General features: G+C 41.2%; 1 protein-coding gene across 4 annotated transcripts in view; it reads right to left on the bottom strand.

The window, feature by feature from the left end:
- The window catches only part of PHRF1 (PHD and ring finger domains 1), a 38,655-nt gene that overhangs the window by 2,141 nt on the left and 21,273 nt on the right, over positions 1-15,241 (bottom strand). For 3 of the 4 annotated variants that reach the window (XM_067540501.1, XM_067540500.1, XM_067540503.1), the window contains 7 exons: positions 13,910-14,097; positions 12,316-12,435; positions 9,802-9,956; positions 6,091-8,895; positions 4,698-4,774; positions 3,793-4,053; positions 1,920-2,048 (listed from right to left, as the gene is read on the bottom strand). In XM_067540501.1, coding sequence (XP_067396602.1) covers positions 1,920-2,048; positions 3,793-4,053; positions 4,698-4,774; positions 6,091-8,895; positions 9,802-9,956; positions 12,316-12,435; positions 13,910-14,097 — 3,735 coding nt within the window. The remainder of the gene's footprint in view (positions 1-1,919; positions 2,049-3,792; positions 4,054-4,697; positions 4,775-6,090; positions 8,896-9,801; positions 9,957-12,315; positions 12,436-13,909; positions 14,098-15,241) is intronic. The other variant, XM_067540502.1, reaches the window with a different exon arrangement.

Here is a 15,241-nt window from a genome sequence, read left to right as displayed (position 1 = left end):
ACCACTCAGCACCTCATAAAGGTATTATGAAGATGTTTGTGAAGCACTTTGATATTATTTTGATGAACATCATAGAAAAGCCTGAGGAAAGTAATGATTTTTTCTCTGAAGAATTTGAATAGTGAGCAATAAATAAAGCTTTGGGCCACATAATGAACAAAATGAAATATTAAATAGCTGCTCAAGAACTGAGCACGTACTGCCTGTTCACTGAATTGGGGGAAAAATCATCATATAATTAAAGACTACATCATAATGAATACGCACAAGGAGGAGGAAGTCAGGTTGCACAAGCAACCTGAATTCTGGTATTTCCTAACTTTAAGTACTTGACTTTCCAACCTTAATGGGTTTTTTTTTTTTAATGTGTTTGTCTGTAATTTCCTAGGTTTTTAAACAAAGCAAACTTCCAGGCTCTGGAGGGGAGTATGATGTAGTAGGCAAAGACTATTTTGCCTGTTTCCTGGCAAGTTTTACTCCTTCTGCCCTGTCTCCAGTCATGTTTCTTCCACACCCCTGGCTCCTTGTCCAAGTCCCACTTGCCTTGCTTCTCCAATCTCAAGTTCCACTCCTCACGCTTCTCATTTCAGTCCCTAGTCTCCTTGCCCAGTGGCTACTAGTAGCCCCCTTCAGGCTCCCTGTCTAAGTCCCAGTCTCTCCCACCCACTGCCAGTCTCTCCTTCTCCCCACAACCAATCCCAGTTCCCTGTCCACTCTCTCCCTCACTTCCTCTCCATTGGCTCCCACTCGTAGTCTTCCTCCCTATTCTCTTCTTTCAATTTCGGTCTCCCTTTGCCTACCCCATCCCTAGCTCCTTGCCCAACCCAGCCCATCAAGTCTCCTCATCCAATATCAATGTTCCACCCCCCAGCTCTTGCTCTCCTCCCTTCCATTTCCCTCTTCAACCCCTAGTCCTAGTCTCCCACCCCATGGTTTCCATTCCAAGTCTCTTTGCCCAGCCAGTCCCAAATTTTCTCTCCCCCTCCTCCTCCCCCCTCACCTCCCTTCCAGCCTCAGACCCTTGGCCTGAATCTAACTTTTCCCTCCCTCACTCCAGTTTTTATTCCCTCTGCATTTGACTCAAGACTCCTCCAAGCTACATGGAATCCAGTAAGGAAGAGTCACTCGAGACAGGTCTTTCTGCTTTCACTACCAATGCCCAGCCCAGCTCAGGGCAGTTGGGAGTAACCATCTCAAAGAAAGCCTGGCTTTGCCCCTGAATCCCTGGGCTGGAGGGAGCATGCACAGGCACTCTGTGGGGATGGTGCACACGCAGTCTGGTCAGTGCTGAGGGGCTCAAATATGCTCAGTGAAGATGGAATCTTCTTCTATTTTAGAAGTTAAAATCAGAGAAGTCCAAGTATGAGTGAACTGCAATTTTTCAAAGGCTTACAACTTGGGCAGATTTTCACAGGGATGGCAAAGGCACATCCTTGACACAAAGGCCACCCCATGCCCAATTTTAACTCCCTGCTCCAAAGCATGGGGGCACTAGAGCTGTCCCAAGAAAAGGTCACCAGAATTTAACATGAGAAAAACAATGTACACTTCCTTAGCCTCGTTCTCAGAAACGAAACTTTTGGCTGAAATTTTCCGAAGATAATTCAGCCTGAGGCAGACAGCCAACATGGAAAATGTCAACTCAAGCAGTTCATGTTTGGCAAAATCATTAGCAACTGAAAACAGGATATTAAAATAGGAAGAACCTTAATAGGTGATGCTACCAACCCAGCCACTTTGTTTTTATGTCAAAACTCTGCAAGATCCCATGTGGAGTTCTAGAATCTGCCACTCTGTTACAATATGTAACTACGAGAGCTTGTAAATTCAATCCAAGCATTGGCACCTGTTTAACTGTCTATGTAGTTCCCCTTCTGATTTAAAGTAAACACCCCTCTCCCCGTTTTTTTTTTTTAAACCTTTTGTACTGCTTTTCGGAGAATATCTTTGTATTCCTCCTTGGTAATCTCCCTCTTCTGGTAAAAGGGCTTAATGGCAAGTTTCACTTCTTCCACAGCCCTCTCCTGCATGTGAAGTTTCTTCATATACTACGAAGCAAAAATGAAGAATGAGTTACCCAAGATTATCTGTAAACAACCTCCAGAGTCCAGCCCTATTAAAAAAAAATCGCTGACAGTGAAGAGTTATTTCAAGACTTAAAGAGTTAGAAGTACAGTGAAACTTACTTACAGCAAACTAGAATGAAAGTCACACATTGTTTAAACAGATTGCAATGTGCAAACTGCAATTCCTGTTCCAGTGAACCCCTGCTCAGTGACCAGTTACTCTGAGAAAAATGAGGGTTCCACTGTATTTTGCCATTCCTCAATTGTTTACTCATTTTTTGGACTAATCTCCCTTAACCAGCAGTTGAATGTGAAACATACATTCACCCATCAAAAGAATACCTAATAGGCTCTGAGACTGTTTATGAAAGCAAATCACAACTGGGAAGATAATACTTCAACTTCAAATAGCCCCAATATTACACATAAAATATTGGTAGTGGAGAGGTTTTCAAGACAAAGCATTACAAACCACATCAAAAGCAGCTTACAGTTTTTCTGCTGTAACAAACTGAACTCACAATGCAGAAAAATCACTACTCAGAAATGGATTTTCAGTGCTGGGAAGCTATTTTTTTATGGACCCAGCAGTAGATATAGTAAAAGTGATTTGTATGAAAGCATTTTTAGGACTTGCACATAGGTGTTAATAACTATTACAGGCCCAAAAACAGATCGTGAATCCAATCAAGAAACCCAAACTCAGCATCAAGACACTAGCAGTGCATATAATGAAGGTAGGACAAGTAGTAATGAGCCTAATCTACAGCAAGGGAAATTAGGGTATGTTAGATAGCAGGAAAAACTTTCTAACTATAGAGGATAATTAAGTACTAGAATAAATTACTGAGAAAGGCGGTGGAATTTGTCACTGGAGGTCTTTAAGAACAGGTTACACAAAACACCTACTAGGGAGGGTCTTTGTCCTGCCTCAACAAGGTGGATGGACTAGATGACCTTGAGGTCCACTCCAGCCCTACATTTCTATGGGTCTCTACATAAAAGTATCTAGAATTCAGCTGATTATGTCCATTTCAAAATAGAAGAGTATGAATTCAGGTATTTATACAAGTCTGAACATTCTGGCTTTCAGCAATTTACAATTTGGCATTTGACAGTAGGTCAAGCACCTCAGATTTTAAAGATTGCACTCAAACTGCCCTGCAGAGAAATTTTACACCTGCGGTGGTTTGATGCTGACAAACAGGAGCAAGAAACAGATGCAATGCTAGTCAGTTTCATTCTGATGGGCAGGGAGGAGGATTAGATAGCTGTGCAGAAAACAGCCCCGCCTCTTCCTTCTAAGAGCACTCTACTACAGCATAGGACTGGCTCCTGTGGTCCAGCAGAAGCTGTATTGAAACTAACTAGGGCAGAGATCTAGGAAGGGGGGTAACACACAAGGGTTGTGGTGCAGAGGAGACCCAGCCAAACCAAAGGAGAGGGTGAGCCCAGTGTTTCAGTGGCAGCACAGTGATCAAAAGCAAAGTTAGTCACTCTGTGGCAGTAGGTGCTAGGAACAGTGAAGTCACATGATATAAAATAATATTTGTGACACTAGTGCAAGTTAAACAAAACAGAACATCTTATTCACCTCTCGTTTCTGATGATACTGACAAGTCATGGAAGTGTGTATTTATGACCACACACACGCCTCAGTGGGAATAGCTCAGCCTGTGTACATAACTCTGTCTAGATATTTGTTAACATAAGGGCTTTCACTCACCTCTTCATTTTTTGTTTTATCCAGCGGAGACTTAGGTCCTTTGATTTTCTCTTCCATGTCTCCAACTGAAGCGGCCTGATTTCCTGGTTCAGAAGCAGTAGCCAGGCTATCTGGTTCTGGGGTCAAACTCTGTCCTGCCACACAGCCAAGCAGAGGAAGACTCCCTTGCATTATGAACTGAACTGTGGGCTGACTGACTGGTGCATAGGGTGGAAGGCTTGAGGGCAGAGGTGGTGTCAAAGGTATGTTTTGATTGTATACCTGTGGAAGAGAGACACTCTTTAGCAAACACTTCTTGTTGTTACACTGCAGAAAGGCAGTTTAGGGATTTTAAAAGCAGCTTTTACCCACTGAAACATAGAAGTGACTTACTGCCAAACACTTCTTTAAGTCAAAAAAGCTGAGGTTTTCATGCTACAGCAAGACTTCTGTGCTCCAGCAGATAGCACTATTCCTATTCAACTTTTCACTGGTGGGCAGCACTATAGCATGAACCATGGCCAAAAAGCTGGGTTTTACAGCATGACGATTTGTTCCCAAACAGCTAGATTTTCCAAAAAGCAAGATTTTGGGGGGCAAATAAATGCTGGAAAACAGAAACTATAAGTATACTGAAAAGTAAAGGAATGAGCTCTGATTTTTAATTTAAGTGTGAGGACTGTTTGAAGGAATGAGAAGTTGGTGGATTGCCAAAGTGCATGGGCTGTATGAAATGTACTACATGCAGAGGAAGGAGCAGAATTCTGCAATGAAAGGGGTGGGGCACAACGAGGTCATGGATGAGGTGGGATGGCCATCCACAACACTTCGCTTTTGGAGTGGGAACCAACCTGAGAGGAATCTAGATCAGGAAACATAGGCTCAGGAATCATATAATTGGTTGGAGGAGACTCATTTAACTGCACCTGATTTAATGTTTGGCTCAAGTCCTCTGCTTTCCAGGCACCTTCCTTTGCTCTCTGAAGTTTATAAAACGGCACCCCTAAAATTCCCAAGAAAAGAAAAAAGCATTTAAAAACAGTAACAATCCCAATGAGCCACAAATACAAAGCCAGCTGTAACAAAAGCAAAGATCTAGCAATGTGACTGGCTAAGAAAGAATTCTGTGCAGCGACTAATTTATATTTCACAACTTCTGTTAAGTGCGGATTTCCAGCTGCAAAAAAGAAAATCTGATTACACACACTAGCCCAAATTTTCAAAAGTAACTAGAGAACTGGGGTAACCAACTTGAAAACCTGAATTTTTGCTCATGACTTTCTGAAAATAATTAAGGAGTTTCTGATGTGGTTCTTCGCTGAAAGATGTTTAACAGAATCACAGGGACCTACGTTCATATGGTCTCAGTGATTTCCATATCAAATGTGCTAAGATGATTTTTCTTCTAGTCTTGCAACCTAAGCCTGGGCTCTGAGAGTAAAGTTGGATTTTTTCCATCACAATCACACCCAGTAAAGAGGTTCCGCGGGACAAAGAAGGTCCTTGACTACTACACCTGAACAATCCCACTGCCTTTCAATTAGGAGCAAAGAGACACTTGTGCAAACCCATTGTTTTATTGGAACTTGTCAAACAATTCAGTTCATGCACAAGGAGAAACAGAATCCAGTTACAACCCTCTTAGTTATAGTGGCTCTGCAAAACTAACGAGAGTAAAGAGCAGTTATTTGTGTCACTTGTCACCTTCGACCTTCAGAGGCCTGTTCTGCACCTAAAAATTAGACTGACCCAGCTACATCACTGAGGGCTGTGAAAAATTTCACACCCAATACGATGTAATTAAGCCAATCTGACACCACCACCCACTCCCCCCCATAGATGCAACCAAGTCAACAGAAGAATTCTTCCATCTACCTAGCTACTGCCTCTCGAGAGGGTAGATTTACTACCACAATGGAAAAACCCCTTCCATCACTGCAGAAACTGTCTATGCTGTAGCTGCAGCTGTGCTGCTTGAAGGGTAGACATACAGTGACAACAATGACTTTTCTTCAGAGTTTCACCGCAGAAATGTGTGACAGTTTTCTATTTCACGGACACAGTCCCTTACAGACAACATACTCGGTGCGTTATGATTATGGATACGACTGTGTCACAGTGAAATTAGGCAAAATTCACAGAGCAGTCATGGTAAAAAAAATGTACAAAATCAGAGTCTGGTCATAGCCAGGCTGAAGCCTGAGCTGAAGTAGTCACAGGGATCTGTTAAAGTCACGGAATCCATGACCAAATCACATTTTTAGTTACAACTCTTTTCCAAAAAAACAAGAACCGAACCAAACCAAACCATAAACTTACTTGATGTTTTTTCAGCAGTCAATGCATCACTTTCTTCCTCTTGTAGATTCCATGTAACCCTTTTCACAAGTGCTTTAGATTTCAGCACAGGACCCTGAGGTACTGCCTCCAGCTCAGGCTTATTTACATCATTGGCATTTTTATCTAAAACAGGACACTCATCTTTAGCATCTTTCACACACTCTGCAACTTTATTTTCAGATAAGCATTGGCTTGGTGTTGCCTCACTTTCATCCTGCACAATAACTTCCTTCTCTTGAGGCGATTCCATTAGAGATGGACACTCTCCAATATCTTCTATTTTAGCTGTAGTCTCCTCCAGGTTCACACTGCTGTGGCTACTAACTACTGCTAAATCAGTCCCATCTATTAATTCCCTCTCCAGGGAAGCATCTATATTGTCATATGAAACAAGAAAACTTGTGTTCTCTAGCAGTGGGGGCACAGTTTCATTTGTAAATTCCTCACAGATTTGCTCCAGCTCTGCACTCTCTTGGGAATCTTCCTTTTGTACAGCAATGTCTCTCTGAGTCTCTTTCTCAGGTATGATGGCTGATTGGATGTTTAAGGAAACATCTTCTGATGATGGCTCTTCCAGCTCTTGTTTCAAAGAATGACAATGTACAAAAACATTGGATACATGGTCATCTGAAGACCTCTGATCCCTCTCTGGAAGAGGAAGTGGTGACACCTCTTTGGGCCTGTGCTTTCTTTCCTTGGAGCGTGATCTAGATGGTGGCCTTTTCCCACTAGATTTAGTGCTTTTGTGCTCCCTGGACCTCAATTCAGAGGGTGACCTAGATCTCCATTTTCTCCTCTCCCATGACCTGGATCTTGATCTCTTTCTCTCCCTTGGTCTTGAGCTACCATCTTTTTTATCATATCTCTCATAACTTTTGTCTCTCCTGTGCTTCCGCCTTTTAGTTCTCTCAATGCTATTTGATCGGGAACGCTCTCTTCCCCTTGATCGAGAGCCAGACCGCCTTTTCTTTTTTCGGCTTTCATAAAACTCATAAGAAGAGCTGTTGGGACTTCCTGATCGTGACCTGGATTTCTTTCTGTCCCTGGACCAGGAAGCTTTTGCTTTTTTATCTTTCGTTTTATCCTTTGCTTTCTTTTTTTTGGATCGTTCATGACTACTAGAACGGTCACTAGAAGATCTCCTGTTCTTGGATTTCAATTTGTGTGTTTTACTGTAGTCCTCTTCAGCTGACGAAGAGGAGGACCTGGAGCTTCTTTCCCTTGAGCGTGTTCTCGACCTGGACCTCGATGGGATTCTCTTATGTTCTTTGAGGAGCGTCTTTTTTCTTTTCAATTTTTTCTGGCTTCGGGAGCTGGAGTTTGATCGAGACCGGGAATGTGACCGTCTCTCCACCTGTTCTCTTTTATGGATTTTTTGCTGCCCATCATTACTCGAGTGACTATCTGGCTCCAGCTTCACATTAGGTCTAGCTAGCTCTTCTGCATCAAAGAAGACACTCGGACTGTCTCTGCTTTCTTCTTTTAAATGCTCCAGCTTAGAAATTCGTTTGACTGCAGATGTAGTACACGGGCTGCTTTGAGATTCTTCTTCATTCATTTTCTCTTGTTCATTATCGGAGATCTGTTCCACAATCCTACCCTCTATTGTCACATCATCATGAGACTCTGTGTTACTTGATAGAACATCAGATGATTCAGCACCCGACCCAAAGATATTTTCTATTGTGTAAGGGGTAAAACGACGTACAGTTTGAAATGTTTGAACTCTAGGACTTTCAAACGAAATGGTTCTGGTGATGTTTGTTAGCGGTACTCCTGAGACAAGCCTTTCGGGACTACTGTTTGTTGAACTTGAATCTGAGCCTGTTGGATCAAAGGGATCATATAATATTTCACTTTTGATCTGTTTTGGTTTTTTAATTGAGAAGAGAGGGGAAGGATTCTCTTTCCGTTGCACCTTGTTGTCTACAGGGCGGAAGGTATTACAAAATCCAGGATTAGACAGTCTGCTAGAATGCCCTGCATTTCCAGGGATATTAATCTTAAAGCTCTCAAAAGAAGAGCTTGCACCTTTACCCCTTGATGATTCCAACACAGTTGTACTGCCATAGACACCTGTATTTGTGGAAAAAGAGCCTCCACTTGTGTGTGTGTGTTGTTGAGATTCCTTGGTATTGGACTTGCTGCTTTCCATCTTGGTACTTTTTCCTGACTGATTAGTGCTCCCTTTGCCAGTCAGCTGGGTTATGCAGGAATTGGGGATGTCACAGCTTCGGTTCCCTGAAGATTCTGATTCCGAATGCCTGCTGATGATTTCCTTTTTAATCTTTGGTATCTTAGGAAGCTCAGAGATAATCCTCTTGGGAGTGGGTTTTTGCAGCTGTCTCACAGCTACACTTTTTGAACCCAAATTAGAGTTACTGTTGAAGGGTTTAGAAGCTGTGGAGTAAGAGGGCACTGCACATTTAGAGTTCCCATTAAATCTAGGCATTTCATCTGATTTTAGACCATATCTGCTTGGATTTGCCACATTGAGGGTCTGAACAGATCTAGGAGTCATTGAATATTCTAATCTAACAGCTTCACTTCCTGATGTTGTCTGTGTGGGGATCACTGCCTTCTTGAACCTACTTAATGAGGATGATGATGAAAATAAGCTTGATGAGGTGGGTCTGGTGTGAGGATTCAGCCCCAAAGAAACTGACGGTTCTGTACTGGAGCTGCTTGCTGTGGTCCCTGAGTGCAACGTAGTTGGCTGAAGATTTTCTCCTGATCCATCTTCCACTCTTGAGTCACTCACTGAGTTTCTCAGCAATGACGGAGCTAAAAAACACAAGAGAAAAAGTTAATCTTTTCAACATTTACTTTCATTTTGGAATAAAATTAGTAACATTAACTCTGTACTAGTCTTAATCTTCCACTTTTGCCTGTGGAAGCATCCCTGGCAACAGCAAGCCATCACATCAACTACTATTTGAGTCAAATGCTTAAGGCTTATGTTAGACAATGGTGTCTTTGAGGCAATCAAATATCACCAATGTTGTATCGAGTGCACTTGAAAACACCAAAGGCCATATAATGAGATGATTTCTAACCTTTTAGACATGGATAGATTAGCATACGTGGACAGTGATATGTGGGGAATTAAAGGACAATTAGCTTTAAGCATTATGTTTAAGATTTCAATATGAACAGATATTTTCCAAGATAAGAATGATTAAGTCAAGAAAGTGCATGTTCCTCAACATATGAACTCAGCATCTACTCTACCAAGTATTTATTTTAAGTTAAATTTCTTGCCCAGCTCCTTATCACTGTATTTTGAGCCATGTGTTCCCACCATTCCCAGTGTATTTCACAAACAAGAAAGCAGTACATATGTGAAATTCCAGGAATACTGGGGTTTTAAGGTCCCTTTGCTTCATCCAGTTCACTGAGAGTGGTGGCAAGTGACAAAAAAGGTGCAGTGCAGTACTTATGCAGGTGATGACAACCAGCTCCCATTAAACCAGTTCTTCCAATGACCTCGTCACTACACACTTAAAATAGAAGCAGGGGGCTACATGTCAAAAACTTACTATTTTGACTCTAGTTGGTGCCTGCTGCCCTGATCCTGTAAATGTTTATATATATGCTCCAAGTTAAGCACATATGCAGTGTTTGTAGGCTAGAGGCCCATGTGACTAAATACCAAACAGTTCATTAAGAACTGGAGATGCAAACCCTCACCTGCCCTCTTTGCTGTTAGTGAGCCATCTCTGTTGATGACCACATCAGACCCACTCATCATGAGCAGACTTTGTCCGGACAGGATACTTCCCAACAGGTCAGGTGCAGTGGGAGCTTCTGCTTCTTGATCAGGAATCAAGACCGGTACACTTCTCCTGCACGTTACAGAAGGGTTATGTTTTCTTTACTTTCACAGTGCTCTCAAACTATACACGTGGATTATATTACAATGAAACTAAGATCAGTTATCGGGGTATGCAAAAGAATGGTGTGCTCAGCCAGCACACTTCCCTTTATAGACTTAGCTTCACCAAAGGCATTCAGCTCCTGCCTCCCTCTGTCTGCTGAGAGGTGGTCAAAATGTCTACTATCTGGACTGGCATCATACGATTGCAAAGTGAATGGTTATATCAGATACCTACCTGCCTCAGGTATGCTGTGCAGCATGAGATCAGAATTAAAGTCAAGTGCCTTCAGCCACCACAGTAGCCATCTGAAATAACACTACTTGGGAGTGTCATTCAATTGTTTTAAAAACTATACTTTTTAAAAAGACGTTACTTTTTTTGTGTGATGTGTCATTCAGAGGTTCATCATAAGCATATCTCCCATCACAGCTGTCTGCTCTATGTCTACTTTTCCTCCCCACTCCAGCAGTACTATCACTTTACTTCTCAGCAGTCCTAAATTATTATCTCAAAGAATTTACTTAAGTTAACTTAGTGGTTTATGACCACCTATTGTTAAGGAACCTGACTGCACAATAAATTAAATCCAAGCCATATTAATGGGCTCAGCTATAGACAACACAAAGCCTTCTCTCTGCATTACCTAACCATTATAGAAATTACTTACCTAGTTTGTCTCCTCTGGAGACATTTTGCTGGATTCCTACTCTTGGGTCTCATTTCTACAACTTCCATAACTCTCAAATATTGTTGGCCCACTGAGGCACCAGTAGGCATATTTGAAGGACAGACCAAGTGCCAGTGCCCAGTACCTTTTGGGGCACTCTACTTCAGTTCTTGATGAGTACAAAGTAAACAGAAGCCCAACCGTTAAAGTATTATTTATGCCAGAAGTATACCCCTATATGATAGAACTACTACATATTTTTACACTATTTGCCTCCCAGCTCTGATGAAAAGATGAGCAGTAATCCAATCAAGTGAGATCTTCAGAGATACTAATTACAGCCAAGTAATTCTGCCTTCTGAACAAGAGGCCCACTAACCCATCCCATAGCATCAATGAGACGTCTCGAAACCTCTTCCTCCAGACAAGAGGTGGGAAAGTAGAGAAAAATAAATAGCCAAGTGGACATGACCACATTATTCCTGAGATGCTTGCATTGCAAGCAAGATAAATTCAAGACACTTAAACCCATCATACCACTGGGGCAGTGAGATGACCATCTGGAGCTCCCTTATATTTCCTGGTGGGAGTCGGGGGAGGAAGAGGGTTTCCAGTTCTCTCCCCCACACGCTTTTCCCAACTCTTGCTTTCTTCTTGCTCTAGTAGTTTTTTTTTGTTTGTTTGTTTGTTTTTTTAACTCTCTCCTTTTCCTCTCACTCACATCCCTGTACCTGTCCTCGGACACCCCCTCATTCCCTCCCACGTCCTGTCCTCCCTCCCCCACACACTAGAATCCTGAAGCTCTCGTTGCACTTTCTTCAGCCAACTCTTTCATGCAACTGCAACTGAATGTCCCAATTCCAGCATTCCATTCCTGTTTATTTTATTAAAGGGATATTGTCTCAAATATTCTGCTGCTTGTCTGAATAAAGGAAAGCTGAATCACTGACTAATCGGTATATACAATCAGAGGTTGAAAGTGAACACAATTTCCTCAGTCTCTTTTCTAAACTCTATCAAATGGAAAAGAAAACATGATTTATCAAAATCATCCACTAGTTTACTGATTTCTTCCTCTGACTATATGCAGCTTGTTGCATCCCATTGTGTAAAGCCAGTTATGTGCCCACTCTCCTGAAGTGGAATACGAGGCATAACTAGCTGATCCTTTTTTGTGATGCAGATACTTCTCAGATGCAACTGTTAATTAAAAGACTGCAGGTTGCTCCATGCTCTCAGACATATGTTTAAAACACAACATTTAAAAGTAAAAAAGTGGCCAGGCCACATCAAAACAGGAAGGGATAACTTCCGGACTTGGAATTTCAATACGGCAGTTAGATCTACTGAATGAGGAGCAAGCAGGGATGATGTAAAAATGGGATACAGTGAATCACAAGGAAAAACAACCAAAGAAAGCATGACAGGATTTAAAGCACAAGGCTAAAGTACCTTAAAAATCATCCACCTGCAGCTGTCTCAATGTAACTACATTAACTAAAGTGTTACGTGTGTAAAATGTGTTATAGTTTCTTAATAATTGCCCAAGAACTGCCAAAATGGGCACTTATTCTGGATACCCAATCAGTCTTATGACTTAGATTTCCTCTATGTCTGTTTTATACAAATTTTAAAAAATTAATAGTTTGGCTCCCTTACTCAGAAAGTCCCACAGAAATGGGTCTTGCCACAGGCCGATGAGATCTTAATGCTGACTGGGAAAGAATTCTCCTTTTGGCGCTCACAGGTGAAGCTGGGTTGGCCGGAATCTCTTCATTACTGCAGAGGCAAACAAACAAAGGGAAACTTATCTTAAAAGCCCTTGTCTGAGTATTTATCTACTACTGACACCACAGCAAAGGCGACTAGAACTGAAAGAATAAAGAAAAAAGTTTCCTCCCTTTATTTTAGTTAACTTTTTGCATACAATAGTTCTTTATAGTTGTTTGTATGGTTGTCTCAAACTGCAACAGGAAAGAAAAATATTTTAACATATAGGTAAATGTAACTGTAAAACCACAAAAATTAGGGGATATTCAAGGGCAGGTGTCATATCTGAAACTATCTTAAAATATTTTCTAAAATATTTTTCTACGCAAAAGAATAAATGGACACAAATCAGACATCAAGAATGGTAACATTCAAAAACCAGTAGGACAGCACTTCCATTTCCCTGGACACTCAGTAACAGACTTAAAAGTTGCCATACTTCAACAAAAAAACTTCAAAAACAAACTTCAGTGTGAAACTGCAGAGCTGGAACTCATATGCAAACTTGACACTATCAGACTAGGTCTGAATAGAGACTGGGGGTGGCTAGCCCACTACAAAAAATAATGTTCCCTTTTTTGGCATTCACACCTTTTCATCAACTGTTGTGAATGGAACTCATCCACCCTGACTGAATTACCTCACTAACATTCGCCCTCCTCACTGTGAGGTAACTCACCCATCCTTGCATGTGTATATATACCTACCTAAGTGAAGTTTCCACTTCATGCATCTGACAAAGTGGGTTTCTGCCCATGAAAGCCTATGCCCAAATAAATTTGTTAGTCTTTAAGATGCCACAAAACTCTCGTTTTTCTAAAATACACTGGACTTCAAACAGGCAGTATTCCTTTAATGGCAAGTCAAATATGCTTTTTCAATTTAAGATTAAGCTTTAAAAAGGTTTTAGATTTATTCATGAGATAAGTGACTCAGATGTGACATTCTGATGTGATCTGGCAGGATTTCTTCTGATTCAAGGTTCTAATATTGAAACGAGGTGGGAGAAAAGAGACCCATATAACCCCAGTTTCATTATACTTTTAGAGTTTATCATTACACCCACCAAAATTTTATAACTTCTTCTTAGTAAAGAATATCAGTCAGCCACTAGTTAGTTAACAAAAATCAGATTCTATATAGACTCTTAAGTAGCTTCATGAACCTATGACAAGTAAGTAATGATTTGTGTGCCCAACTTGAGACCTCTTAAAGAAACATGATTTTCAGAGGGCAGCTATACTAAGCAATTTCTGAAAATCAGGCTCCTCTAAAAAAAATCTCAAGATGGACACAAACACTGGTCACCTTTTGGCCTGTAGTTTTATAATACTTATAAATATTATTGCCCCCCTCCAAACACATATGTATTTGAAATATTTAATTCTGAAGGCACCCAGGTATTTAGTATTCAAATATTTTAACAATATCAAAACACATCTGAGAAATTATCAAATCTGTGGTTTTGATTGCAAGATCTTACCTGTCATATGGGTCCAGTTCATAGGGATCTCCAAACACAGATAGAGAAGCTGCACCAATATCTGCTCTCATAAGGCCAAGTGAGGGTTCTATCGGTTTATATACAGAGGGGATTGAAGCTCCACGCACAGGTTTACCAAGGCCAAGAGTTCTTGCAATACGGGAACGGGCAGTAACCTCATTTTTTACCTGGTGAGGAAAAGAGTTGTTGGAAACTATACATTGTAACAACATCTAAATTAGCTACAAGTGCAAGGAGGGAAAAGGGTGTGATATCTGGCACTAAGAGCTTATGGCAGTTTGGAGAAAAATTGTTTTACTTTGAGTTGAAATTTGCAGAGCAAATAAGTTAAGAATGCAAGAGGCCTGAAGGTGTTGGGCATGAGTGTGCTCTGTGTTACAGGCCCTATCTTCTCTCACTAACCTACATCTGGTATGGTGAGGACTGCATTGTTTACTACTTTTATTTGTTGTATTGTAATCGGTATACTGGAAGTTGCATAGATTGACAAGAGTAATTTTACATTTTAGTATATATACACTTGGTAAATTGCACATATTAGATTTAAGTGACCGCTCAAGTTAAGGTATCGTTTTTCAGAAATTAACACAAGAGTTTGTCATTCAAAAGGGATGCTATCAAACTTCCTCTGTTACCTTAACTACTCTAAAGACTATGGTGTGAGAAAGTTGCAACTGTGGGGAATAGCCACCATTTAAAGCAGAATATGACCAGAGATGAGTTGAGGTGTGTGCTGTGCAGTAGAGTCCAAACTAGAATCCTATCCATGACCAAGCCATATTGGAAAAGTGATCTGAAAGCATTAAGTGCCTGTCAATTGACTTAGGCTTGGTCTACACTTAACACTAACAACCTAGCTACATTGCTCAAGGCTGTGAGAAAAACATCATGCCCTATGCGATGCAGTCAAGTTGACCTAACCCCCACTGTAAATACCACTAAGTCAACAGAAGACTCCTTCTATCAACCTAGCTACCACCTCTTAGAGAGGTGGATTTACTACAGCAATGGCAAAACCCCTTCTGTCACTGTAGCAAATGTCTACACTATAACACATAGCTGCAATGCTGCAGTGGTAGATGTATCCTTAAGTTTGAAGTGATATGGAGGCAAAAATTCCATAGCTTATCAGGGGACTTAGAAACAGAGGTTGATAGAGACTCAAATTTCAAGTGAGTGTGGGTTGGTGTCAAACAATAGTGGCAGTTCATTGGCAAAAGAGCAGCATGAACTTTGCAGGGTTAAGTTTATGCAGTGAACCCTGCATTTAACTACAGGGTTTGGCAGCAAGCCACACAGCTATGCTTAGAG

This window comes from Emydura macquarii, unplaced genomic scaffold (assembly GCF_026122565.2).
Source record: "Emydura macquarii macquarii isolate MOO-44397 ecotype Brisbane River unplaced genomic scaffold, CSIRO-AGI_Emac_v2 contig_587, whole genome shotgun sequence".
NCBI lineage: Eukaryota > Metazoa > Chordata > Testudines > Chelidae > Emydura > Emydura macquarii.
The sequence above is the reverse complement of the archived record's forward strand: the minus strand, read 5'-3'. Positions and strand labels throughout refer to the sequence as shown.